Source organism: Tubulanus polymorphus, chromosome 3, assembly GCF_964204645.1.
Source record: "Tubulanus polymorphus chromosome 3, tnTubPoly1.2, whole genome shotgun sequence".
Classification (NCBI taxonomy): domain Eukaryota; kingdom Metazoa; phylum Nemertea; class Palaeonemertea; order Tubulaniformes; family Tubulanidae; genus Tubulanus; species Tubulanus polymorphus.
In genome coordinates, this window is record NC_134027.1 from 27665296 (window position 1) to 27691764 (window position 26469).

Here is a 26469-nt window from a genome sequence, read left to right on the forward strand (position 1 = left end):
TTTTGTATTTAATTATAGTTTGATTTATTTATTGATTAATAAATGATTTATTATTCATTTGATCATATAGTCTTAAACTGAAGTTGTCCGTTCTTTACATGAATATCGTTTTGTATTAGAAATTGCATTTTTCCGACATGGCAGTACGGAGCCCCGGAGGTCTTAAGTTGTTAGATTGGCTATAGAACTTAGATGGTCTTAGACTTAGGCCTCTTTGACTTTGCAACTGAACCCAGTTGTTTTTTCGACCCGACCCGAAAAATATTGAAGAAAAACAATTTTACGGATTTAGAAATAGGCAAATATGATTTATTTTTAAAGCAATTGAATAAATGATAATTCATGGATGTAATACCGTGAACTCATGAACTCCTCCGTGAACTCATGAACTCCTCCGTGAACTCTTAAACTCCTCCGTGAACTCATGAACTCATCCGTGAACTCATGAACTCATCCGTGAACTCATGAGCTCCTCCGTGATCCCATGAGCTCCTCTGTGAACTATATACCGTGAACCCTTCCGTGCAATAGTTGTTCCTCGCTAAATTCTCGAGGATTTGCAGATGCTTCTTTAGGTCCTAGTACCGGTCCTTTAAATCCGTTAACTTGCGCCTGGAATTAAATCATGGAAATCGTGTATTCAATACTGCGATGTAAAATGTATGATTTAAAGAGGATTGTTTAAGAAGTATATCTTATTTAATCTCTCTATATATATATATATATATACATATATATATATATACTTACCTTTCTACCTAAAGCGTGAATCCCAGCAATAACTGCTGCCATATTCTGATTATCAGTTAAATAAACAGATTGGAATAGATCTCCTCTGGCACAACCATATCTTTCCGCGGCTGTCAGAAAATTAGAAACATTCTCCATCAATTTGAAACTATTCGATGAAGTCGGGTGAATGTTTGGAACGGAATCAGGTGACACCACATTCATTACTCTGAAAACAATAGGCGGATTACTTTTAGATATTATAGCCGCGATCACACGAAGACGATTAGGCACGGGACAAATTGGCACCGATCACCAGGCCCGGGCTTAATTTGGCCCGTGTCTAATTAGAGAGCGCGTTCACACGCAAACCATTCACTCGATACTAAACAATGCTCAAACAAAGCGAAGTGGATCATTTCCGGTGCCAGTTGCAATTCAAACGCAATCATTTGTCTGGTGCTAAAATTTGGCTCGGGCCTGGTCCGACGTTTTTGGTCGGGCCAAATAGGAGGCTCGGGCACATTTGGCACCCATGTGAACAGTTGTTCCGGGCCAAATTTGGCCCGGGCCAAAAATGCGCGTGTTATCGCGGCTTATGAAGATATACATTAGTACTTTTAGCCACAGTAGATCGGGCTGGTGAATTGAACCGCTATAAATAGATTTAAAAAAAAACAGATTTATTTAGGATTTGGAATTGATGAGGCACAACGGGCTGTTTTGAAATCTGGCTGTAGAGTTAATAAAACATTCGAAATAAACTAATTTTAACTCTTATATCAAACTTAACTAACATTTGTGGAACTTCTTATAAATTTGCATATATATTGAAGACGTACTTGCAAAGAATGACGCCATCGCAAAGAGCTTTTTGTAGATTATCTCGACCTGAAACTTCCTGTAAAATAATTATATATATAGAATGTTTCATCCATGAACAATGACTGAGAAAATTCACAAATTGACCTGAAAGACAAACCGGTAATTTATATCCTAGAACAGCTTCAATCCACTCTACGGCTTGTCGTTCTGATTCCACATCGTATTTGGCATCAATCTGTAAACAGATAAAGTGGCGAGATTTATAGTAATCCAAGTTGTTCCAGGATCTACAGTTCCATAGTTCAACAACAGGAGTGGATCATTAGTTCATTTTCTCTGAGAACAGTCTCAATCAGAACTCTGATGGTACTGAGTCTAAGTATGAAATTATCTTACTTTACTTGTGGTTTCAGCAGTATATCCATAACCTACAGGACGATTAGCCATTTTTACTGATTCAATCGGCAAAATCTACTCCGGTATAATGTGACTGATTCGTACGTCGTGCGCGCACTCTAGCCGTAACCCGCTACGCTGTTATAAGCCTTATACAGTTCTGTTATTTTAAGCTTCTCCCAATTAAAACTTTCCGCTTTTATCTATATCGTTATGCTTCATATTCTTTGTACTAAAGCGTTGTCAGGGTCAATAAGTCGATCCAATCCTGCACTCGTTTTCTCCCAACTAGAGTTTCGCCAGGAATCGTACATGACCGGGTGGCATTAGTGAGATCAACCAGACCTTGAACCAGTTCTGCACAGTTTACATTTAAAACATGTCTGACTGTCTTGATTAGAGTCTTGGACTGATTGAGTCCCCTAAATTTACGCTTTCGAAACTACGTCCGCGAAGACCTAACGCGCCCCGGGGAATCACAAACCAGCGCGTGGAATGACCTCCAGAGAAATTCCATCCCCTCAGACTCAAAAACAAAATATCGTTAAGGGTACAACCTAGTAGTCACAGCTGGCGTAACTCAACCGCCGTTTCTAAAGAAATAAGGAATAAGGAACAAGTATCCAACTTCAGGGGTATTTCTCAATCGTCATCTCAAATACTTATCTAATTTAGTAAAAGTTTCAGGGTTACTGTTAACCATGTTTGTTTCATTTTTCTCAACTGTATCATCGGACACATTTCACAGTTTTAAAGAAATTCGTCACCTGATCTTATCATTGGCTCGTATTTGTCATGCGCAGGTTCCACAGCAGAATGCGTCTAATCCGTAGTTACCGGCAGGTACTTGAACATTATGGTAACGGCTGATATTAATGCGGCATCCAATAAACAACTCAGAAAATAGTCATTGTCACCGAGTGCGAAATGATGCGCTAGACCCCTAACCCTAACTCCATCGACCCTTCTACGACACTGGATCCTTAACCCTATTATCTGCGGTTCAAAAAGCCGCCATTTTATTTTCCCGGTACTACTTCCGCCTCGTGGATCATTTCAACACTATATGAAATATCAATCGGAAAGATGATGCTTGATATATCGAAATCTTCGCTTACACGTGTATGCACACATAGACGTTAGAAATTCACAGTTCTGAGCAGAACGTTTATCAAAACAATCTATCAATAATTTGTATCTATGATTAATCGCTTTCATCGACATTTCGTTTTTAAATTTTCAATTGCGACAAACCTAGACAGGTCGCCTGTCCAATTCTGCGCCACCTGCATTATCGGCAACCAGTCTACTACAAACCAAGCGCGATTTTCTACTGTTGTGGAGAACTTCCGGCCACCATTGCTCGGGGAATTTTTGATGAATAAATTAAGAGAATAAATAGCAAGCATTTCTTGTTACACAATACAGCGAACGGTCGTGCATACAGACTGATTCTTTTGACTCAGCAGTGGTGTATATCAATGATCTCTAAACAACAACAGCAGCAGCAGCAGCAGCAGCAGCAGCAGCAGCATGTAAGTTTAAATTCAATCTTTTATTTGTTTGACATCCACCCCGGCCGCGGTGTGGTACTGCCCTCTCTCATTAACCTGTGTTAACTTAAACTACCCTACCCTATAGCGAAGCCCAGAGTTTGATGCTATATGCTTTATTTCAATGAAACTTGAGGTTAAGCACCAGTTCCAGTCCAGGAGAGAGAGAGAGGTTTCGAGTAGCTGAACTCAATTTTGAACTGCTGAATTTGAATTTGGTCTTTTAAATCTTAGTCAAGGCTCAACGTCAAGAGAGAGGGACCCTGAGTGCAGCCACTCGTTGAGGCTGGTCCGGCAGTGGACTGGTGGGTGAAACAGGTAGGCCCAGCTGCTGGGTGCAGCAGGTGCGCCCAGCTGGGCCTTGTTCACTTAGATTAGGTCCTAACTATAACTATTATTTCAGGCCAATTGTAAGGAAAGTATTAAAATCAAATAAAGCAGAAATAGAGTATTCTCAATCATTTTACTGGCAAGTATTTATTTATACAGACACAGTCTCAGCCAGTCAGTCGGTCACAGATGTTGTCAACTTCATTCACAACCTCACCCAAAAAACACCGCTAAAAAACAAAAAAATAAATGTGTCCATTGTTGATTGTTTCGAAGGATTTTATGGCAATCGCTGCTCAAGCTTATTTTTTTCTAATTCATTCCATTTTAGTTATAAATGTTTTGTAATTTGTGTTGTAAATGGAGTCAGGGTCTCTTGTGAGGAGGTAAGTTTTAGAATCAAGCAACCCGCCATATTGTCCCCTAACTCTAAAATAGTCCCTCGGTCCCTTAACTTTTAGATAGCCCCAGAATTTTTGCTTTTATTAATTCTTGAGCTAATAAATTTCATACGCTTTGCTTCCAGCTTTTTCTGAGAACCCTTAAAAACAATACTTTTAACTCTTTCATCATCGGTTCTGAAACTGTGGAAAGTTGCTTGATTCTTTCTTACGTCTCTCAGTTGAACTATTAATGTACTTTTATGTAAAATACCGTTTTAATATTGCAGCTTTTTAACCAAATTCTATTTACGGATTATTTACGTATTGTTACGTATTGTTACTGCGCTTCTGTCTTCGCTCTTATATTTTGAAAGTCACTTGATTTTTATGTTAAATATTATCAATGTTTTTAACGTTTTTTAGTTCTTTGTAATTTCTTACAAATTACATTGTCGTCGTAGTTGTATTGAATGTAATTTCTTACAAATTACATCGAAACTCGCTGCCGCTGCTGAAGTTGTTGTGTTGTATTGATCAGAAAAACAAATTGTGCCTCACACAATTAGTAGAGATGACTTCAGTATTGACTGAATCGCGTTCAACAATTTAGTTATTTATGAATCCTTGAATGTAAAACATTTAATAAAACGGTGTTTATATTTTCAGGCACGAAGTAAAGATTCCTGATAATGGAGTAACGGTACGGACTTATAATAATCAAAAACCCGATGAAACCGATGATTCTGAATGTTGTTCTTCTTGCGGTCGTTTATTAAAGTGTTTTATTCCTGAACGTTGTTTAAGACTACGGTGTATGATGGATATCTGGTTTGTGAAGGATATTTGCGGTATTATCTGCGCCGTTTTAACCTGGATGTTGGTTCTATTTGCTGAATATGTAGTGAATTTTGTGATGTTAATTCCGATGAATTATACACATCCGATATATGCGACTATAAACGCTCTGATTTTTAATATGCTTTCATTCCTGGCGGTCGCTTCACATGTTAAAGCTATGATCACTGATCCGGTAAGTGTTAGATCCACAGTTCCACTCTGAATCCAGTTCCACACTTCTGCACCCAGTTCCACAGTTCTGAACCCAGTTCCACAGTTCTGAACCCAGTTCCACAGTTCTGGATCCAGTTCCACAGTTCTGCACCCAGTTCCCCAGTTCTGAACCCAGTTCCACAGTTCTGAACTCAGTTCCAGTTCCACAGTTCTGGATCAAATTCCACAGTTGTGGATCCGGTTCCACAGTTCTGAATCCAGTTCCACAGTTCTGAACCCAGTTCCACAGTTCTGCACCCAGTTCCACAGTTCTTGATTCAGTTCCAAAGTTCTGAACTCAGTTCTAGTTCCACAGTTCTGGATCAAATTCCACAGTTGTGGATCCGGTTCCACAGTTTTGAAGTGTCGAACTAGATCCAGCAGATTTATTCCTGTAATTCACCCTTAGTGTCTCCGCTTTCATAATCTGCATTAAAACATATTTTCCCACATGAAAATTATTTGATATAATGTAATTTTTTTTGAATGCTTAACTTGCACATAGTTTAAAACATTAAATATTTACTGTTTGTATATTTACAGGGAACTGTTCCGAGAGGTAACGCTACTAAAGAAAATATCATGCGTATGGGATTTACTGATGGTCAGGTTATTTATAAATGTCCTAAATGTTGTAGTATTAAACCAGCTCGAGCCCATCATTGTAGGTAAGTTATACCTCACTCGCCCCGCATCCCCTTCGTACATATATCGAAATAGTCATTGTAAAAAACTGTTCAGTAATGTCTAAGAAAGAATGCTCACTCGCCCCTGTATCCTTCATATTTCAGTATCTGTAGAAGATGTGTGAAGAAGATGGACCATCATTGTCCGTGGGTTAATAACTGTGTCGGGGAAAATAATCAGAAATTCTTTGTTTTATTCACTGTAAGTAAAATGCAATTACTGAATTATAGATCTACAGTAGATTCTACAGTAAACTGCCTCTGATCTACAGTAGATTCTACAGTAAACTGCCTCTGATCTACAGTAGATTCTACAGTAAACTGCCTCTGATCTACAGTAGATTCTACAGTAAACTGCCTCTGATCTACAGTAGATTCTACAGTAAACTGCCTCTGATCTACAATAGATTCTACAGTAAACTGCCTCTGATCTACAGTAGATTCTACAGTAAACTGCCTCTGATCTACAGTAGATTCTACAGTAAACTGCCTCTGATCTACAGTAGATTCTACAGTAAACTGCCTCTGATCTACAGTAGATTCTACAGTAAACTGCCTCTGATCTACAGTAGATTCTACAGTTAACTGCCTCTGATCTACAGTAGATTCTACAGTAAACTGCCTCTGATCTACAGTAGATTCTACAGTAAACTGCCTCTGATCTACAGTAGATTCTACAGTAAACTGCCTCTGATCTACAGTAGATTCTACAGTAAACTGCCTCTGATCTACAGTAGATCTATTTGTGTACAGTGTAATCTATGATATATGATATGATGATTAATTGCAGGTTTATATATGTCTGATATCGTGTCACGCGATGTATATGGCTGTTACTCATTTTGTTATGTGCATCGGTAGTGATTGGACAGGTAAGCGTTATCATTAGTTTAGTTCCTCTTCAGTCCGTTAGGTGGCAGCTCATAGCGTTGTTTCGTAGATTATAATGTTTCCATTGTGTACGTCTGAACAAATGTATTGTTAGAGAGGTGAGAGGGGTGGGGAGGGGGAGGGGTGGGGAGGGGGTGGTGGACTGTCAATAATGTTTTTGTCTTCATGCCGGTAACTGGGTTCAATCTTCCCCACATTTATTTAAATTTGGTGTCGGGTTTGCCCCCCTCCCCCCCCCCCCCGACTGTCTCTCGGAGCAGTTTTTGTGATCTAATTAATTGGTTATTGTTTGTTTGTTTGGCTGTTTACAGAGCCCGGAAACTTGGCCAAATTATCACCAGAAAAGGGACCTGAAGGTGTGATTACATTTCTTATGGGTGGTGACACGAAAAAAGGTCTGTATCACCTTTCCTTTCTCAAAAAAATTACCCGGTGAAAGAGAGAGAAGGGAGAGACCCCAGGTGTGATGAAACACGAGAGAAGGGATACCCCAGGTGTTAGCTAGTAATGATACGACAAACTGACTGAGATTCATATTAGTTACTAATGATGTATTGATTGAATATAAAATTCCATCACACTCAAAAATATGATACTAGTTTATCCATTATTCCCTATCTGCCCCGCTCATCCCCCCATCTCCCCCTCTTTTATCTCCCCCTCTCGTCCCCCATCTCCCCCTCTTTTATCTCCCCCTCTCATCCCCCCATCTCCCCCACTTTCGTCTTCATGAGATTCTCTCTGATATATTTACAGATTGTATGAGATTCTCTCTGATATATTTACAGATTGTATGAGATTCTCTCTTATATATTTACAGATTGTATGAGATTCTCTCCGGCTGCTACGACTATTCTCCTGATATTCCTTATATTTGAAGCGTTATTGTTTGGAATTTTCACTGCTGTGATGTTTGGAACTCAAATGAGTGCTATTTGTTCAGATGAAACGGTAAGATACTCCTTATATAGTTTAACTGGATAGTTACTCTGGATAGTTACTGGATAGTTACTGGATAGTTACTCTGGATAGTTACTGGATAGTTACTCTGGATAGTTACTCTGGATAGTTATTCTGGATAGTTACTGGATAGTTACTCTGGATAGTTACTCTGGATAGTTACTCTGGATAGTTACTCTAGAATATAGATAATGGATAGTTATCATAAACTAGTAAACCTGATTTCCTTTAACTGCAACTTCTAGCATCCACTAGAGTACACTCGCACCTAGTTTAAAACTGGGTTTCATCGCACTACAGGTAGCTAGTGATAGACAGCTAGTTGTCAGGTAGCTTCCTAGTCTAGATAGCTACCGGGAGGAGGTTATTATACTGGAATCTGTAATTGAAATTTCAATGGAACTGCATCAACTCGGTTTAATTAATACATTGATTGATGTTTGAGAAGTTTCTGTTCTGTGAAATTTAATTAAAATCAAACCTGCATGAATTTTAAGACTGTTTCGATATAACTGCGACGTTTAGACGTGTAATCTCTTTAATGAGATTCGTGAAACTTCTTAGTCGTAAACCTTATATCAATATATTTGAATTGGATTGAATGAACGCACGAACTAATAAATGATTTTATATTCGTATTTTTTCAGGGAATTGAACAGTTGAAACGAGAACAGCCTTCATGGGAAAAACAAAGTAAATGGTTAAGCATGAAGGGTGTGTTTGGACATCCGTTTTCAATTCAATGGTTCAGTCCGTTTCATTTACCAAAATTCGGTAAAAAAGATGCTTATCAATATATTGTATGAAACACTGTAGCTGTATAGATCAGATGCTGTCTTCAGATGCGCTCGTATATTGTATGATACAATGTAGCTGTATAGATCAGATGCTGTCTTCAGATGCACTAGTTTATTGTATGATACAATGTAGTAAGTTTTCCATGTATAGTTCAGACAGGCTGTGGATTTATGGTTTGTACAGTGATTGAAACCTCCTCGTTAAAATGATGGTTCCCCAGATTAATCCATACTGAATATCAACAAACTATCAGTTATAACAAACAGATTTTCTGGTGCCCTGAAGTTTGTTGTACTGAGGTCCGCTGTATATAGAACTATCAGTTATAACGGACAGATTTTCTGGTGCCCTGAAGTTTGTTGTACTGAGGTCTGCAGTATATAGAACTATCAGTTATAACAAACAGATTTTCTGTTCTCCTGAAGTTCGTTGTAACGAGGTTCCGCTGTATATAGAACTATCAGTTATAATGAACAGATTTTCTGGTCTCGTGAAATTCGCTGTAACGAGGTTCCGCTGTATATAGAACTATCAGTTATAACAAACAGATTTTCTGGTGCCCTGAAGTTTGTTGTACTGAGGTCTGCAGTATATAGAACTATCAGTTATAACAAACAGATTTTCTGTTCTCCTGAAGTTCGTTGTAACGAGGTTCCGCTGTATATAGAACTATCAGTTATAACAAACAGATTTTCTGTTCTCCTGAAGTTCGTTGTAACGAGGTTCCGCTGTATATAGAACTATCAGTTATAACAAACAGATTTTCTGTTCTCCTGAAGTTTGTTGTACTGAGGTCCGCTGTATATAGAACTATCAGTTATAACGGACAGATTTTCTGGTGCCCTGAAGTTCGTTGTATTGAGGTTCCGCTGTATATAGAACTATCAGTTATAACGGACAGATTTTCTGTTCTCCTGAAGTTTGTTGTAACGAGGTTCCACTGTATATAGAACTATCAGTTATAACGGACAGATTTTCTGTTCTCCTGAAGTTCGTTGTATTGAGGTTCCGCTGTATATAGAACTATCAGTTATAACGGACAGATTTTCTGGTGCCCTGAAGTTTGTTGTACTGAGGTCCGCTGTATATAGAACTATCAGTTATAACGGACAGATTTTCTGGTGCCCTGAAGTTCGTTGTATTGAGGTTCCGCTGTATATAGAACTATCAGTTATAACGGACAGATTTTCTGGTCTCCTGAAGTTCGTTCGTTGATCAAAGTTCCACTGTATTTTATCATCTATATTCATAAAACATTCCTTTTCATTTTTGATACATGTAATTTGAAGACTTTGTAAAATGTATAAAATGTTGAATTGTAGAATTTACAGCACACTGCACGCCTACTCCTCGCCTACTCCTCGCCTACTCCTCGCCTACTCCTCGCCTACTCCTCCCTACTCCTCTCCTACTCCTCCCCTACTCCTCTCCTACTCCTCCCCTACTCCTCCCCTACTCCTCCCCTACTCCTCCCCTACTCCTCCCTACTCTCCTACTCCTCCCCTACTCCTCTCCTACTCCTCCCCTACTCCTCCCTACTCTCCTACTCTATTAGCTTATGTTCATTTATGTTTGTTTATGATATATCATCGACATATATCATTGATTGATATATCATTGACTGATATATCATTGGTGGACTGATATCATCGATTGATATACTATTGACTGATATATCATTGGTTGACTGATATATCATTGACCGATGTATCATCGGCTGATATGATATATCATTTACTCACGAACTGATATATCATCAACTGATACATCATTGAATGTATCACTTTTGAATGACACAGATTTTATATCCATTATATCATCGACTGATATATCATCGACTGATATCATTGATTGCTATATCATTGACTGATATATCATTGGTGGACTGATATCATCGATTGATATACTATTGACTGATATATCATTGGTTGACTGATATATCATTGACCGATGTATCATCGGCTGATATGATATATCATTTACTCACGAACTGATATATCATCAACTGATATATCATTAGCCGATACCATTGACTGATATATTATTGTAAAACTGGAAATATGAATGGATTTAAAAAGTCATGTGAATTATTATTCATTCGACTCCTCCTAGACGTCACATATTTATAGAAATTAAATTGTGAAATTATTTGCAAGAAAAGCAATTTTTAAATTTGAATAAATAGATATGAAGTGTATATATTATTATTACTGTGTTTATAGTGTGTTCCCAGTGTATGTAGTACACTACACGTCATAAATAAAACACCATATATTTATTATTATGAATTTAAAAAGTTTTTTTGTGAATTTTTTTGTTTGATTTTTACGAATGACAATCTCGACGACTGGAACTTGACCGCGAGAGTACATGACGTCATCAAAGCGAGTAATATCGAAAGCCTGATAACGCGCTGTGACGTCACGGGTTAGACTGGTCGCCTGTCCAATTCTGCGCCACCTGCATTCGCAGTCAGATAGTAGAGATCGGCAACCAGTCTAGTCATGGATCAAAGTGGAGGACAACGAGTCAAATACGTGTAAAAGATGATAATCGATTCTACTCATGATTTTTATAATAGAAAATGAAATTTGTAACACTATTTCTATAATATACTATCCTCGCTTGCCAGGGTTTGATTGTCGCCCCGCCGAGCCGGCGAGAGCGGCAATCAAACCCTGGCAAGCGAGGATGTAATATACAATTCTAAACGCCGAAATAAGGCAGTCGACGCTGTATGTACACAGTATGTACACAGTATGTACATGTACATGTATGATTGTCTTCGTCTCCCGCATGTTATATGTACATTATAAACGTCATTTTATTCGTATCGATAAAAAACTCTTGGTTGGTTGGTGAAGTTGGATTCGAACCCAGGACGTCAGCTGGCTGTTGAATGTTCTGTTTACTTTTGTTCGAAGGAGGAGACATATTAATAGCCTGCGAACTTTTAGAAGTTGTAACTAAAACGGGGAACTCCGATGTAGAAGTATCAGTTGGACAAACCGATGGCACGTTAGATATGTCCTTAAGATTTAGATTTGAAGGTCGTGACGCCACCTGACGGGTGGCCGATCCTGACGCCACCTGGTGGACTGTTAATCCCGAGACCCCAGCCTCGGTTTGTGGAGTATTGTCTTTATTTACAAATTCCGGCCGCAGATTGACGAGTGGCCACATACTATCACAGGCGTCTCCTACATCAGCCGGTACGACACGAGTAGGAGGGCTCCGGTCTGAATCCCCGGGAGGAGCCGGAGAGTTCCTCCTTCGTCTATCCGGTTTAAATCGATTCATATTTGAACTGTTTTCACTATGTAAACTAAAAGGTTCCGATTTATAAGAGATGTAAGTAGTAACAGTGCTGTTGTAACCAACTTCCGGTTTATCGCTATCCTCGTAGTCACGTGGTGTCGTTATATCCAATCTGGATGTCATTTGTTTTTGTTCTAAACTAATCGATTCATTGCCTAAAACTCCTCCAGCTCCTCCAACTCCTCCTGCTCCTCCAGCTCCACGACCTCCAGTCCCTCCACGATTCAAATTCGTATCGTAACCGTTTTCAACGTTATTCATAAATTTAGTTTTAATTTTTCCGCTCAATTGTAGCTTTAGAACGTTCTGTAACTGTTGAACTTGTAATCTGTACATTTCCTTCTCGGTTCTGAGTTTCGATAACAGCGACACCAATCGGTCGATTTCAGCCTGAAAACATTTTAAAAAGATGATACCGCGGGTTACGAAACTTTTAATAAATTCTTCTCATTTTCTAGACCGCTTCTCGTTCAACCGGAGATTCAAAAGTTATGGAATTTTAACCTAATGACGTTAACGGGTATTAACGGGTTATTAACGGTTATGGCTTCTGTTTTAAACTTCAAAAAGAAGGAATATCTGATTATAGAATGTGATTACGGTAGACATGGAATATTAATTCAATTATCAACATCAAAGACACACAGCACCGATTCTCTGCTCCACCGTCTCACCACCGATCGATAACTAGTGGTCCCGCTCCGTCATTTGACTTATTGGATTAAAACTGGCAACGCGATTGATTTTATACACGAATTTACCATTGAATTGTTGAGCTGCGTGGAAAGTCTAGAGTACGGTGGGGATAAAGGGGATTGGGGATTCCAGTCTCCGCGGTTGGAACCGCCGCTCAAATGAGATTATGAGGAATACTGCGAATCGGCGCATCCCAGTCATAGACAAACACGTATTAGTGTGTCCCCATCCCCGTCCAACACTCCCCCTCCTGACACTACCCCACCCGTCCAACACTATCCCCTAACACCGTGAAAAGTATGTTAGTGTATGAAAATTCCGCTAACGATGAGTATAGTGGCAGCACCTGACGGTGTAGTACCCGTTATATTACCACTGCTGAGACCTATGGAGAACACGACGTAATTACGAAATCAGAAGCGTTATAAAAAATGGTATATCCGTTGAATTTGAATTAGAATGGGCAAATTTGTCTGAATAATGTCTTCTACAAAAATTGTGTTTGTTCTCCCGGTAAACTCCTCGGTGTAGATTAATGGAAGTTTGAATAATTTATGAATTCAATCTCACAGTCCAAAATTATCCTCGCCTTCCTTTATCAAATATGAATTGAATGTCACGTGATGCGTAACTAGAAACATAGCATCGTTATAACATGAAATCTGTCATCATCATCATCATCATCATGCAGCCCTAAAGCCCTGGGCCCGGCCCCATAGTAGCCCTAAAGCCCTGGGCCCAGCCCCATAACAGCCCTTAAGCTCTAGACCCAGCCCCATAGTAGCCCTAAAGCCCTGGGCCAAGTCCCATAACAGCCCTAAAGCCCTGGGCCCAGCCCCATAACAGCCCTAAAGCTCTAGACCCAGCCACATAGCAACCCTAAAGCCCTGGGCCCAGCCACATAGCAGCTCTAGATTTCTCGACACAGTCCACAGAGCAACTCTCTGGTCCCAGCCCTTCAGCCTTGCACCCCTACTGACCTGGACCTTAAGTGTCGCTCCGGTCCACTGCCCTGAGCCACCAGTCCCTAGATAGCCCTGTACCCCAGTTCCGCAGTTCTATAGTGACCCAGATCTGGAACTGGGTTCTCAGAATTCAGGATCCAGATAAGATGAGATTTTAATTACCTCAGTGTAACCAGTATCTTTATTGAGATTATTATCAGTAGTTGTTGAATCTATCGATGACTCGGTATAGTTTAACGGACCGCACGGATGGCAATAGATATTTTTGATGTCACCGTATTTATTGACGATCAGTGCGAGACGATGCGTGCGCCGCTCTCCGTAAACATCCGTCAATGTACCGTGTAACTCCCGATACGACGTAGACACTCGATAAAACTGAAAATAAACAGATTTACCCGAAATAATTAACCTCAGAAAATAAAACACATTAACCGCAATTTCGTGGGTAATTACTTCCATCGAGCACCTGTCAAGCACCTGTCGGCCGCTACCAGATAACGCTGGCGGTATGAAGGTGCGGTTTATCACGGGGTCTTTGATTGTATTAATTATGTTATCCTACCTTTGAGCCGAACACGATTGCTATAGTTAAAGTGACGGTCAGTTGAATCCGTATCAGACACAAATAGTAAAACAGATTTTCACTTGCATACAACTTTAGCATGTAACTGTAAATATAAAAAGCAAATGATTAAACACCCAGTCCAAACACTGCGAGTCCAAACACTACGAGTCCGTGATGAAACACGAAATGTTTCCTTGAGCTAGCTGTAGTTTATTCAACGTTTCGACTATATCCTAATAGTTATCTTCAGGGATACTGAGTTGAATATATATATATACATAATCCAGAACATAGAGAGAATACTGTTCAGCAATCATTTAATTATGTTCGGGACTTACATATATATACAGTCACGCCCCGATATACCACGGGCCCACATCGGTGCAGAACGATTTTGACGGTATAGAAAGTATGGCGGTATATCGGGAGTGTTTTACTATGTATTTTTTGTATTGAGTACATTGAGAAATCCTGGTGGCAGGTGGGGGTTGGTATGGGAGGGCGGTATATTCGGGGGCTGACTGTATATATCTGTTATAACACTGGGAATCCCTGAAAATGACTAAGGATAAAGTCGAAACGTTGAATGAATATTAAGATCATTGAAATTTCGGGCTCTTTTTACTCTGTGTGAATCTGGAATTGTATATAATAATAAAGTAGACCTAATTCACAGCCGTTTCTTGTCTCTCGGTATTTAAACGAATGTGAAATTGAATCCGTGCTGAAGGTGTTTACCGCAGATCACGTCGTCTCCAGTTCGAGTTTTCCCCCCGGCGAGTGTCTGTCGAGCTCTTGTTTTGTTAATGAAGCAGCCACCACTTGTATGAGATGATTCGTAATTTGTCGCCTGGTTTACTGGTCAGAAAGTGTCCGTTAGTAATTACTGTATATATATTGGATCAGTAGGCAGAGAGAGAGAGAGAGAGAGGGAGAGAGAGAGGGGGAGAGAGAGAGGGGAGAGAGAGGGAGAGAGAGGGGAGAGAGCCGATGGAAAATGAGAGTGGTTATTGACGGAAAGGGCTGTAGCTAAGATGCTCGTTCTCTATTGATGTTGTGTCATTATCAACCTACAGAAAAAAGGCTCAAGTACCAATAATCAGAGGACACGATCTCACACCAGACGGTGACTATCAGAGAAGCTCTACCAGATCTCTATTAATCCGACTTATGACATATTTTTTGCTATCGTCAAGACACATGGGTTGTATGACGACTAGTCTGATTATTAGATATTGGCCTTAAGTCGATGTTCGTTAGAGACAGATCCCGGCGTGTGGTTGATACAGAGTCGTGTCATAACACGTCTCCTACTTCATTACTGATAGAATCAGCATCAGCTGCAGCAGCAGCACCAGCAGTACCACCACCAGCACCAGTATCAGCACCACCGCCAGCAGCACCAGCAACCACAGCACCACCGCCAGCAGCACCAGCAGCGGCACCAGCAGCCACAGCACCGCCACCAGCACCAGTACCAGCACCATCACTAGCACCACCACCAGCAGCACCAGCAGCCACAGCACCACCGCCAGCAGCACCAGTAGCGGCACCAGCAGCCACAGCACCAGCAGCCACAGCACCAGTAGCGGCACCAGTAGCGGCTCGAGCAATACGTGTTCAATACTCATTTGAAAACTTCCACCTTACAATAAACACCATGGTTACAATAGAAACCATAGAATTACTGAGATCGACGACAAGTTGAAAGAAATTAGTTGCACCAGAACCGTAAACATACAGTGTCAGTTAGGGGGGAGCACCAGAACCGTAAACATACAGTGTCAGTTAGGGGAGCACCAGATCCGTAAACATACAGTGTCAGTTAGGGGAGCACCAGAACCGTAAACATACAGTGTCAGTTAGGGGGGAGCACCAGATCCGTAAACATACAGTGTCAGTTAGGGGGGAGCACCAGAACCGTAAACATACAGTGTCAGTTAGGGGGGGGGGCACCAGAACCGTAAACATACAGTGTCAGTTAGGGGGGAGCACCAGAACCGTAAACATACAGTGTCAGTTAGGGGGGGAGCACCAGATCCGTAAACATACAGTGTCAGTTAGGGGGGAGCACCAGAACCGTAAACATACAGTGTCAGTTAGGGGGGAGCACCAGAACCGTAAACATACAGTGTCAGTTAGGGGGGGGGGCACCAGAACCGTAAACATACAGTGTCAGTTAGGGGGGAGCACCAGAACCGTAAACATACAGTGTCAGTTAGGGGGGGAGCACCAGATCCGTAAACATACAGTGTCAGTTAGGGGGGAGCACCAGAACCGTAAACATACAGTGTCAGTTAGGGGGGGGAGCACCAGAACCGTAAACATACAGTGTCAGTTAGGGGGAGCACCAGAACCGTAAACATACAGTGTCAGTTAGGGGGGGGGGCACCAGAACCGTAAACATACAGTGTCAGTTAGGGGGGAGCACCAGAACCGTAAACATACAGTGTCAGTTAGGGGGGAGCACCAGATCCGTAAACATACAGTGTCAGTTAGGGGGGAGCACCAGAACCGTAAACATACAGTGTCAGTTAGGGGGGAGCACCAGAACCGTAAACATACAGTGTCAGTTAGGGGGGAGCACCAGATCCGTAAACATACAGTGTCAGTTAGGGGGGGAGCACCAGAACCGTAAACATACAGTGTCAGTTAGGGGGGGGGGCACCAGAACCGTAAACATACAGTGTCAGTTAGGGGGAGCACCAGAACCGTAAACATACAGTGTCAGTTAGGGGGGAGCACCAGATCCGTAAACATACAGTGTCAGTTAGGGGGGAGCACCAGATCCGTAAACATACAGTGTCAGTTAAGGGGGGGAGCACCAGAACCGTAAACATACAGTGTCAGTTAGGGGGGAGCACCAGATCCGTAAACATACAGTGTCAGTTAGGGGGGAGCACCAGAACCGTAAACATACAGTGTCAGTTAGGGGGGGAGCACCAGAACCGTAAACATACAGTGTCAGTTAGGGGGGAGCACCAGAACCGTAAACATACAGTGTCAGTTAGGGGCGAGCACCAGAACCGTAAACATACAGTGTCAGTTAGGGGGGAGCACCAGAACCGTAAACATACAGTGTCAGTTAGGGGGGAGCACCAGAACCGTAAACATACAGTGTCAGTTAGGGGGGGAGCACCAGAACCGTAAACATACAGTGTCAGTTAGGGGGGAGCACCAGAACCGTAAACATACAGTGTCAGTTAGGGGGGGAGCACCAGAACCGTAAACATACAGTGTCAGTTAGGGGGGAGCACCAGAACCGTAAACATACAGTGTCAGTTAGGGGGGAGCACCAGAACCGTAAACATACAGTGTCAGTTAGGGGGGAGGCACCAGAACCGTAACTATACAGTGTCAGTTAGGGGGGAGCACCAGATCCGTAAACATACAGTGTCAGTTAGGGGGGAGCACCAGAACCGTAAACATACAGTGTCAGTTAGGGGGGGAGCACCAGAACCGTAAACATACAGTGTCAGTTAGGGGGGGAGCACCAGAACCGTAAACATACAGTGTCAGTTAGGGGGGAGCACCAGAACCGTAAACATACAGTGTCAGTTAAGGGGGGGAGCACCAGAACCGTAAACATACAGTGTCAGTTAGGGGGGGAGCACCAGAACCGTAAACATACAGTGTCAGTTAGGGGGGAGCACCAGAACCGTAAACATACAGTGTCAGTTAGAGGGGAGCACCAGAACCGTAAACATACAGTGTCAGTTAGGGGGGAGCACCAGAACCGTAAACATACAGTGTCAGTTAGGGGAGCACCAGAACCGTAAACATACAATGTCAGTTAGGGGGGAGCACCAGAACCGTAAACATACAGTGTCAGTTAGGGGGGGGCACCAGAACCGTAAACATACAGTGTCAGTTAGGGGGGGGGCACCAGAACCGTAAACATACAGTGTCAGTTAGGGGGGAGCACCAGAACCGTAAACATACAGTGTCAGTTAGGGGGGGGCACCAGAACCGTAAACATACAGTGTCAGTTAGGGGGGAGCACCAGAACCGTAACTATACAGTGTCAGTTAGGGGGGAGCACCAGAACCGTAAACATACAGTGTCAGTTAGGGGGGGGGCACCAGAACCGTAAACATACAGTGTCAGTTAGGGGGGAGCACCAGAACCGTAAACATACAGTGTCAGTTAGGGGGGAGCACCAGAACCGTAAACATACAGTGTCAGTTAGGGGGGGGGGCACCAGAACCGTAAACATACAGTGTCAGTTAGGGGGGAGCACCAGATCCGTAAACATACAGTGTCAGTTAGGGGGGAGCACCAGAACCGTAAACATACAGTGTCAGTTAGGGGGAGCACCAGAACCGTAAACATACAGTGTCAGTTAGGGGGGAGCACCAGAACCGTAAACATTACAGTGTCAGTTAGGGGGGAGCACAAGAACCGTAAACATACAGTGTCAGTTAGGGGGAGCACCAGAACCGTAAACATACAGTGTCAGTTAGGGGGGGAGCACCAGAACCGTAAACATTACAGTGTCAGTTAGGGGGGAGCACAAGAACCGTAAACATACAGTGTCAGTTAGGGGGGAGCACCAGAACCGTAAACATACAGTGTCAGTTAGGGGGGAGCACCAGAACCGTAAACATACAGTGTCAGTTAGGGGGGGAGCACCAGAACCGTAAACATACAGTGTCAGTTAGGGGGGAGCACCAGAACCGTAAACATACAGTGTCAGTTAGGGGGGAGCACCAGAACCGTAAACATACAGTGTCAGTTAGGGGGAGCACCAGAACCGTAAACATACAGTGTCAGTTAGGGGGGAGCACCAGAACCGTAAACATACAGTGTCAGTTAGGGGGGAGCACCAGAACCGTAAACATACAGTGTCAGTTAGGGGGAGCACCAGAACCGTAAACATACAGTGTCAGTTAGGGGGGGAGCACCAGATCCGTAAACATACAGTGTCAGTTAGGGGCGAGCACCAGAACCGTAAACATACAGTGTCAGTTAGGGGGGAGCACCAGAACCGTAAACATACAGTGTCAGTTAGGGGGAGCACCAGAACCGTAAACATACAGTGTCAGTTAGGGGGAGCACCACAAGGATGTACAGTTTATCCATTTTACAACCTGGACGGAACAGTTGTTTGTACAGTGGCTTATATTCAAAACCTGTCCAAGCTACCATTGGGTTCTTACAACTTTAGACCAGTCTAAGATCATTTTACTTCTATAACCAATCTAACTACTTAAGACCAGGCTGAGCTCATCTAGCCTCTATAACCAGTTATAACCTGTTATTAAACATTAAGTGTGATGACGGTGCAACTGGGCTCAGAACGAGATCGTTAAACATGATCTCATCAACTCGTTCAATGTAACGGCGAGTGTGAGGGTGGATGAGTAACTGGGTCGCGTGGTGGATGAAGAGGGTGGATGAGTAACTGGGTCGCGTGGTGGATGAAGAGGGTGGATGAGTAACTGGGTCGCGTGATGGATGAAGAGGGTGGATGAGTAACTGGGTCGGTGGATGAAGAGGGTGGATGAGTAACTGGGTCGGTGGATGAAGAGGGTGGATGAGTAACTGGGTCGCGCGGTGGATGAAGAGGGTGGATGAGTAACTGGGTCGCGTGGTGGATGAAGAGGGTGGATGAGTAACTGGGTCGGTGGATGAAGAGGGTGGATGAGTAACTGGGTCGCGCGGTGGATGAAGAGGGTGGATGAGTCGGTGGATGAACTCGGTTAAAGGTTCTCTCATCATACGCGTGTCTGGTGAATGTTATATCAATTCTCCGCCAATCAACACCAGCAGAAAATCATCTTCAATATCTTCATAAAAAACACTTGTTCATATTCACTGCGCGGTAGCTTGAACGAGTCACGTGGCTAAACACACGAGAACAGAAACGACAAATTACTGTTTTACTAAAAACACTTGGTGTTTTCCGATGTCGAGAGACTCTGGCTGTTCGTTTTTCTGCTGTTTAGTTGTCATGGGAGTATTAGAGAGAGAGAGAGAGAGAGAGGGAGAGAGAGGGAGAGGTGAGAGAAGAGAAAAAAGAGAGGAGAGGGTTATTGACTAAGTCTTGTCTATTCCGCTCTAGACAAATTGTCTACACCTAATTTGCTCGACACTGATTCGTTCTATTCGTGTCACCGGCGCGTGTTTTCTGTTGTTAATCTCTACAGGAAATGACAGTCACGAATTCCTTGTTTATCACCATCAGAAACAGAAATAAAAACCTCAACTTTATTTCTATCCACAATTAAAAAAAAAACAACAGAAGAATAATTTACAAATCGCTTGATAGAATCAAACCCCATATTCAAATATAAACAGATTGAATTCATAACCAAGTTATATAGATATAATCTAAATACATTATTTATATTTCGAACATATATTTAAAAGCATAAAAACAAAATATGAAAAAAAGGAGATGCATTTATCAAAAATTAAAACCATACATTAGGACACACGCCGTATTGGTTGCATCATTTCATGTTGTTAGATTGGTTCTAATCTATAAAGGTTATTTAAGATAAAATTTGAAATTTGAAATGTAAGCTTATCATCACTGGGTCTCGACTTGTCTTTATCTATGCTATATCCACGGACGCTGAACTTATCATCTCAACGAATGTCCCGGTACAAAAAGAGAGAGCGCGCTGTACAGAGAGAAAACCAGTAGATGTGAAATCAGATCAGTGAAGCATCAGTAATGGTTTTGATGAGAGTACGGATGAGTGGACTGTACACAGGAACTGCCTCTCTTTTCATCGATAGAAAACAGACCGTTAAATAGTGTCTACCCAGTTCATTGTTGATCAACTACAAGTAAAAAGCTCGCCACAATATTCCCAACAGTTCTTAGAACTCGACTGAAAAAATAATAATCGAGCGGAAAGGCATCTTCATACCAAATATTAAAAATAACACTAATGCCAGCCTCGAACACCCAGGATATCCAGCATCACTAGACCACTGAGCTGGAGTTTGTCTGGTCAGTAGACTGCTGAACAGTTCTTGTTTCAGATCTTTTCAATAGGAAAAGGATCTTCAGGGCAAAACTAGAAGTAACTCTACCTATAGGAAAAATTTGGTGCTCGCCTGACATTTGAGCTAACCCTAACCCTAGCTCGTAACCCTAACCCTAATAGGACTCGAACCTGTCACCTCGAGCATGCCAGTCGAGCATGCTAACCACTAGACCATAGACCAGTAGTGATCTACAGAGTTTGTAAGTTTGTCTGGTTAGTGTGGTGACTGGTGACCAGTCAGGTCAGTTGACTACCCGTACCGGCTTCTCTGATTTCAACATCAATCTCCTCAGGGTTATTTTCAGAGGCAGTTTTTAATTCGAACATTTTTTCCATCATTAAAGGCATTTTTCAAACATGAATATTTAAGAGGCTCGGGTGAATTTATAGCGACTTTATCAGATATTTTGTCTCTGATTTTAATGAATAAAATGCAAACTATGAAGATTCACGACGGAATTAATGAATGTTTGAACACGTGACTGTAAAACACTCTGAAACACAGTTTGTTTATTTTGAACACAGTATAAAAATTGCTTGCTTTCCTGATAGATTGTGAGACTATAAGCCAAGCTTATTGGTTGCTTACCTGATAGATTGTGAGACTATAAGCCAAGCTGATTGGTTGTAGAATATGAATCCGGTAATCTTACTGTCGTTGTATAGATTGGGTGATTGACGCGCGCGCACACATTGTATCATACCCCAAATCAGAAAACATAATTCACCTGAAACAAATATCATACGTATAGTACTGGGTCTGTAACATTTAGCACACTCCCTGAGAGTCCGCACACTCCCCGAGGGTTCACACACTCCCCGAGGGCTCGCACACTCCCCAAGGGTTCGCACACTCCCTAAGCGTTCGCACACTCCCCGAGGGTTCACACACTCCCCGAGGGCTCGCACACTCCCCAAGGGTTCGCACACTCCCTAAGCGTTCGCACACTCCCTGAGGGCTCGCACACTCCCTGAGGGCTCGCACGCTCTCCAAGGGTTCGCACACTCCCTAAGGGTTCGCACACTCCCTGAGGGCTCGCACGCTCTCCAAGGGTTCGCACACTCCCTAAGGGTTCGCACACTCCCTGAGGGCTCGCACACTCCCTGAGGGCTCGCACGCTCTCCACTAAGTTCCGTGGACCTCCCTTTACACGTATTAATGATTACAATTTCTCTCAATTGCTTCAAGTGTCAAATCTCATCTGCATTTAATCGCTATTTCTCCATATCTGATTATCTCTTTGATTATAAATCAATAACCTAGCATCGGTAACGGAGGAGGCGGCTGCGGGAAGCGAGTATGTCATCAGTACCATACTGGCTGTTGTATATACTGTACATACAGCGCAGGAGGGAGGGAGAGGGAGAGGGAGAGGGAGAGGGAGGGGGAGGAGGGGGAGGGGAGGGGGAGGGAGAGTATCACCTCATGCACCACACGTATATGTAATACGATTATATGATATTTTTTCACTGATGAATGATCGAATGAATAAAAGCTGCTGCTGCTGATGATGATAATGATGATGATGATGAAGATGATGATGATGATGAAATAAATTTCGTGACCGTCGCTTCTTTCAGTAACGTGGATAAAAACATTCGATTCTGTACCGCAAATAACCGCTGTTGAGCTGTTGAGCTGGTGATCACCGGCTCACCAGTTATAGATGAATTTTATATGTGCAAAAAATCAGCGCGGAATGGAAAATAAATCACCACACGTTTATCCCGGCTGAATTAATCCGTCACGGAAATTGAGAAGCAGGGGTCACATTTACAAAATTATCACAAAAAACTGACATCAGAAAAAACCGTTTTTTCATCATCGAATTTTTTCCATTGAACGGAATAGAAAGAGTGCGCGCGCAATATGAACTGCATTAGCGGCTGCTACTTAAATTAATGGTATACCTCTACGGGGGGGGGGGAGGGCGCAGGGGGCGTTAGTGTCGCATCTCTATTCAGTTTAGCTGCACTAACATTTTCGAGTTTTTATTTTGTAAAGATAACGTTCGACATAAATTGTCAACTCGTGCAGATCATAAATGCGAGTGATTAGTCTTGAACTGAGGGAGTTGTGTGAGATCTGTGGGAGGTCGGGGAGTGGAGGGAGTGAGGGAGGGGAAGGGGCGGGAGGGAGGGGGAGGGGGCGGGGTTTTGTTTCACCGAATGATCGCTATTATTACTGTATTTCACACATTCTAAAGACCGCACGATTTTACGATTTTTACTTTGTGAATCGTGACCGATCGCGACATATACACCCGTTACAAACATGTTCTTCTCCCTGTCCCTGTCCCTGTCCCTGTCCCTGTCCCTGTCCCTCTTTCCTCTCCCTCTCCTGACTCTCACTCTCCCAATCCCTCTCCCTCTCCCGCTCCTGGCTCCCCCTCTCCCACTCCCTCTCCCTCTTCCTCTCCCACTCCCTCTCCCTCTCTCTCTCCCTGTCCCTGGCCCTCTCCCTCTTTCCTCTCCCCCTCCCTCTCCCTCTCCCTCTCTCTCTCCCTCTCCCTCTCCCTCTCCTGGCTCTCCCTCTCCCTCTCCTGGCTCTCCCTCTCCTGGCTCTCCCTCTCCTGGCTCTCCCTCTCCTAGCTCTCCCTCTCCTGGCTCTCCCTCTCCCTCTCCCCTCTCTCTCTCTCCCTCTCCCTCTCCCTCTCCCTCTTTCCGCTCCCTCTCCTTCTCAAACTCTCGGAAACCAAATTACCATACTTTTTTCTACCGTACGTCAATAATGCGACACACGTTACCGGGGTAACAGGGGAACCGTCAGTAAAAACGTAATTACATTGGAGAATGGAGAGAAGGAGGGCGAGAGAAGGGGTGAGAGAAGGGGGAGAGGGGAGGCCTGAATTAAAGTGTGAACTGTCTATAAGCTGCAGTAAACTAACTTCAATTCTACAAATTCCACTCAAGATTGCCAATCACCGGCCGCTGCTACTGCTGCTGCTACTGCTGCTGCTACTGCTGGTGCTCAGATCAGTGCGAGTGACGCCGCGATTATTAATTGCTCTAATTAAAGTTTCACTCACTAATTGCGTTCCATTTCTCGAGTCGCTGTGGTATGTGGCTACTCTCCACTCGCTGTGGTATGTGGCGACTCTCCACTCGCTGTGGTATGTGGCTACTCTCCACTCGCTGTGGTATGTGGCGACTCTCCACTCGCTGTGGTATGTGGCGACTCTCCACTCGCTGTGGTATGTGGCGACTCTCCACTCGCTGTGGTATGTGGCGACTCTCCACTCGCTGTGGTATGTGGCGACTCTCCACTCGCTGTGGTATGTGAATTGATATTGATTTGAATCGAAGTGACCACTCTAAATCTACGTAACTCACTCGTACGATACTGGGTTCACGGGTTCGAATCCTCCCGGTAATTCATCGGAATATAAAACAGGCGTGGATCCAGGGGGCAGCACCCACCCCCTTGAAGAACTTCCTTCCGTACGATTTTCAGTTTTTCATTGCTACACGTTGGTTAAAGTTACAACATCTAACGAACAATGAAAGCAGCTCGAGTCTTTAACTAATTTATGAGGGGCAATTAAATGAATTAGACAATCATTGCTTACCGATAGCTCCTGCGAACTGCCACCAGGTGTCGCTACACATTGACGTCATCATTCCTCGATTGTTTTTACGCTGTATGACTGGTACCGATTTAGTCACTGCCCACACGAGTAAATACACGAATACAACTGCTAGTAATACTGCTTGTATTTTGTAAAGGGCGGAATTTTTCATACGGTAAACTCGAGCTTTCACGACCTGCATGATCACCGCAACTCTACAAATATAGAAAATACAAATCATGTAGAAAACGTTGCACCAGCTTAACAGTTCTGGGTCCAGCTTAACAGTTCTGGATCCAGCTTAACAGTTCTGGATCCAGCTTAACAGTTCTGGATCCAGCTGAACAGTTCTGGATCCAGCTGAACAGTTCTGGATCCAGCCGATGAAGTGTAATAGGTGTCTCATTACACTTCCCTGATCCAGCTAATCAGTTCTGCATCCAGTTTCACAGTTGCGCTCCTCGCTCTCAGACGGTTGGTGGCTTCTATATTGTGTCTGTCCCCCAAGGGGGAGTAGGGCGGGGGACGATTGACCGATGGTTTTTTCTTGATCTTTCTTATAGCTTTTTGCAAAGATAAAAGCTTTTCGTTCACGGATATTTGGATCTTCAAAGAGAAGAAAAGCAATATTCTATACCGGCGGCGGCGGTGGCGGCGGTGGCGGCGGTGGCGGCGGTGGCGGCGGTGGCGGCGGTGGCGCTGTTACATGTATACGACATGTAGTATAACGACTGATCATAGTTTCACATCCGCTAATATTAGTTACACCTGTAATAATAACAATCCGGTTTTTGTTGTCATAGTCCCAAACAGCTGCTGCTGCTGCTTCTGCTGCTGCTGCTGCGACGTCTTCAAGAGAATATCGATTACTACTGATATCAATTCGAACAGCATTTAGAAATGGAAATTATCATTTACATCAATCCCGACAATAATCAAATATATCTACGTCTAGACTTTGTTATTAATAGATCCTTAACCGAGAAACCGAACAATTCCCTCAGGGGAAATTAATAATTTCTGACAAAACCCAAACAGCTTGGAGAGAGAGTAAGAGAAGGGAGGACGGAGAGAGGAGAGGGAGAGGAGAGCGAGAGAGAGAGAGAGAGAGAGAGAGAGAGAGAGAGAGAGAGAGAGAGAGAGAGAGAGAGAGGGTCTTTTTTCTGAACCTACCTCCAAATTTTTAGAGCCAGTGGTCCATAAGTGAGAGTAAATCCGAGTAAATGGAAGCTCGGTCTCATCATGCACGTGACATTATTAGCGGTCAAAAACGATACAATTCCCTACAAAATATAAACAATGCAACTATATCTAATACTAGTAGTATTGGGTGAGGAGGGAGAGACGGTATAGCCCCCAGTGGCGATATGGAGCGAGGTGCGAGGCATTCTCCCGACGAGAGACCTGAAGGAATCATCACGCACTGCCCCCCCCTCATGGTATGAATGATTCTGAATCGCGTGACGAATGAACTAAAAACAAGTCGAAACGAAATAGAAATAATTGAGAGAAATTTAGCGTGAAAATTGCCGGTAAATTGCTCTGTAGTTTCATAGCGCGTTATAAACCGCAGTCTACAGATTTCGGAGCAATTTTCAAAGCGAGAAAAACCATTTTCTTCCATTAAAATTGCGTATCAGAAAATAATGCGGTTTTTCTATCAATCGTCACGGTCTGCACGCGTCATCATAGAAACAGTGGTCGGTATCTGGGAGAGGGCTGTGAGTCCGGTAGGTCAGTGGAGGTAAGCC

General features: G+C 43.0%; 3 protein-coding genes across 4 annotated transcripts; 1 reads left to right on the forward strand and 2 right to left on the reverse strand.

Annotated features, from left to right (window-relative positions):
• Nucleotides 1–501: 501 nt before the first annotated feature.
• On the reverse strand, nucleotides 502–2001 carry LOC141902274 (myophilin-like). The gene is made up of 5 exons (XM_074789922.1): nucleotides 1951–2001; nucleotides 1712–1789; nucleotides 1572–1630; nucleotides 751–958; nucleotides 502–612 (listed from the first exon to the last, which is right to left on the reverse strand). The coding sequence occupies exons 1-5, from the start codon at nucleotides 1999–2001 to the stop codon at nucleotides 502–504; spliced, it is 507 nt and encodes a 168-aa protein (XP_074646023.1).
• Nucleotides 2002–3736: 1735 nt separating this feature from the next.
• LOC141901329 (palmitoyltransferase ZDHHC3-like) lies at nucleotides 3737–10826 on the forward strand. Of its 2 annotated transcripts, XM_074788507.1 has the most exons (9): nucleotides 3737–3808; nucleotides 4165–4219; nucleotides 4883–5246; nucleotides 5810–5934; nucleotides 6058–6154; nucleotides 6743–6824; nucleotides 7155–7238; nucleotides 7664–7794; nucleotides 8451–10826. In XM_074788507.1, the coding sequence occupies exons 2-9, from the start codon at nucleotides 4194–4196 to the stop codon at nucleotides 8607–8609; spliced, it is 1068 nt and encodes a 355-aa protein (XP_074644608.1). In that variant the 5' UTR covers nucleotides 3737–3808; nucleotides 4165–4193; the 3' UTR covers nucleotides 8610–10826. The 2 variants fall into 2 exon arrangements, with proteins under 2 accessions (XP_074644608.1, XP_074644609.1); XM_074788508.1 differs by lacking the exon at nucleotides 7155–7238.
• Nucleotides 10827–11400: 574 nt separating this feature from the next.
• Nucleotides 11401–26332, reverse strand: LOC141902275 (uncharacterized). Its single transcript, XM_074789923.1, has 7 exons — nucleotides 26297–26332; nucleotides 25892–26001; nucleotides 24719–24933; nucleotides 21739–21877; nucleotides 14146–14251; nucleotides 13743–13958; nucleotides 11401–12309 (listed from the first exon to the last, which is right to left on the reverse strand). Exons 1-7 carry the CDS (start codon nucleotides 26330–26332, stop codon nucleotides 11401–11403), a joined length of 1731 nt encoding a protein of 576 aa, XP_074646024.1.
• Between the last annotated feature and the right edge of the window lie 137 nt (nucleotides 26333–26469).

Bases quoted from the DNA above. Each gene is read 5' to 3' on its own strand.
- LOC141901329 (XM_074788507.1), top strand. From the start codon at position 4,194: ATGGAGTCAGGGTCTCTTGTGAGGAG. The intron at 5,247-5,809 runs GTAAGTGTTAGA...GTATATTTACAG, and splicing joins AAGCTATGATCACTGATCCG to GGAACTGTTCCGAGAGGTAA. The intron at 7,795-8,450 runs GTAAGATACTCC...GTATTTTTTCAG, and splicing joins CTATTTGTTCAGATGAAACG to GGAATTGAACAGTTGAAACG.
- LOC141902274 (XM_074789922.1), bottom strand. From the start codon at position 2,001: ATGGCTAATCGTCCTGTAGGTTATGGATATACTGCTGAAACCACAAGT. The intron at 1,790-1,950 runs GTAAGATAATTT...ATCTGTTTACAG, and splicing joins CTGCTGAAACCACAAGTAAA to ATTGATGCCAAATACGATGT. The intron at 613-750 runs GTAAGTATATAT...ATTTAATTCCAG, and splicing joins TTCACGCTTTAGGTAGAAAG to GCGCAAGTTAACGGATTTAA.
- LOC141902275 (XM_074789923.1), bottom strand. From the start codon at position 26,332: ATGGTTTTTCTCGCTTTGAAAATTGCTCCGAAATCT. The intron at 24,934-25,891 runs GTAGGTTCAGAA...CTATATTTGTAG, and splicing joins CTGGCTCTAAAAATTTGGAG to AGTTGCGGTGATCATGCAGG. The intron at 21,878-24,718 runs GTAAGCAATGAT...TATTTGTTTCAG, and splicing joins GCAGTTCGCAGGAGCTATCG to GTGAATTATGTTTTCTGATT.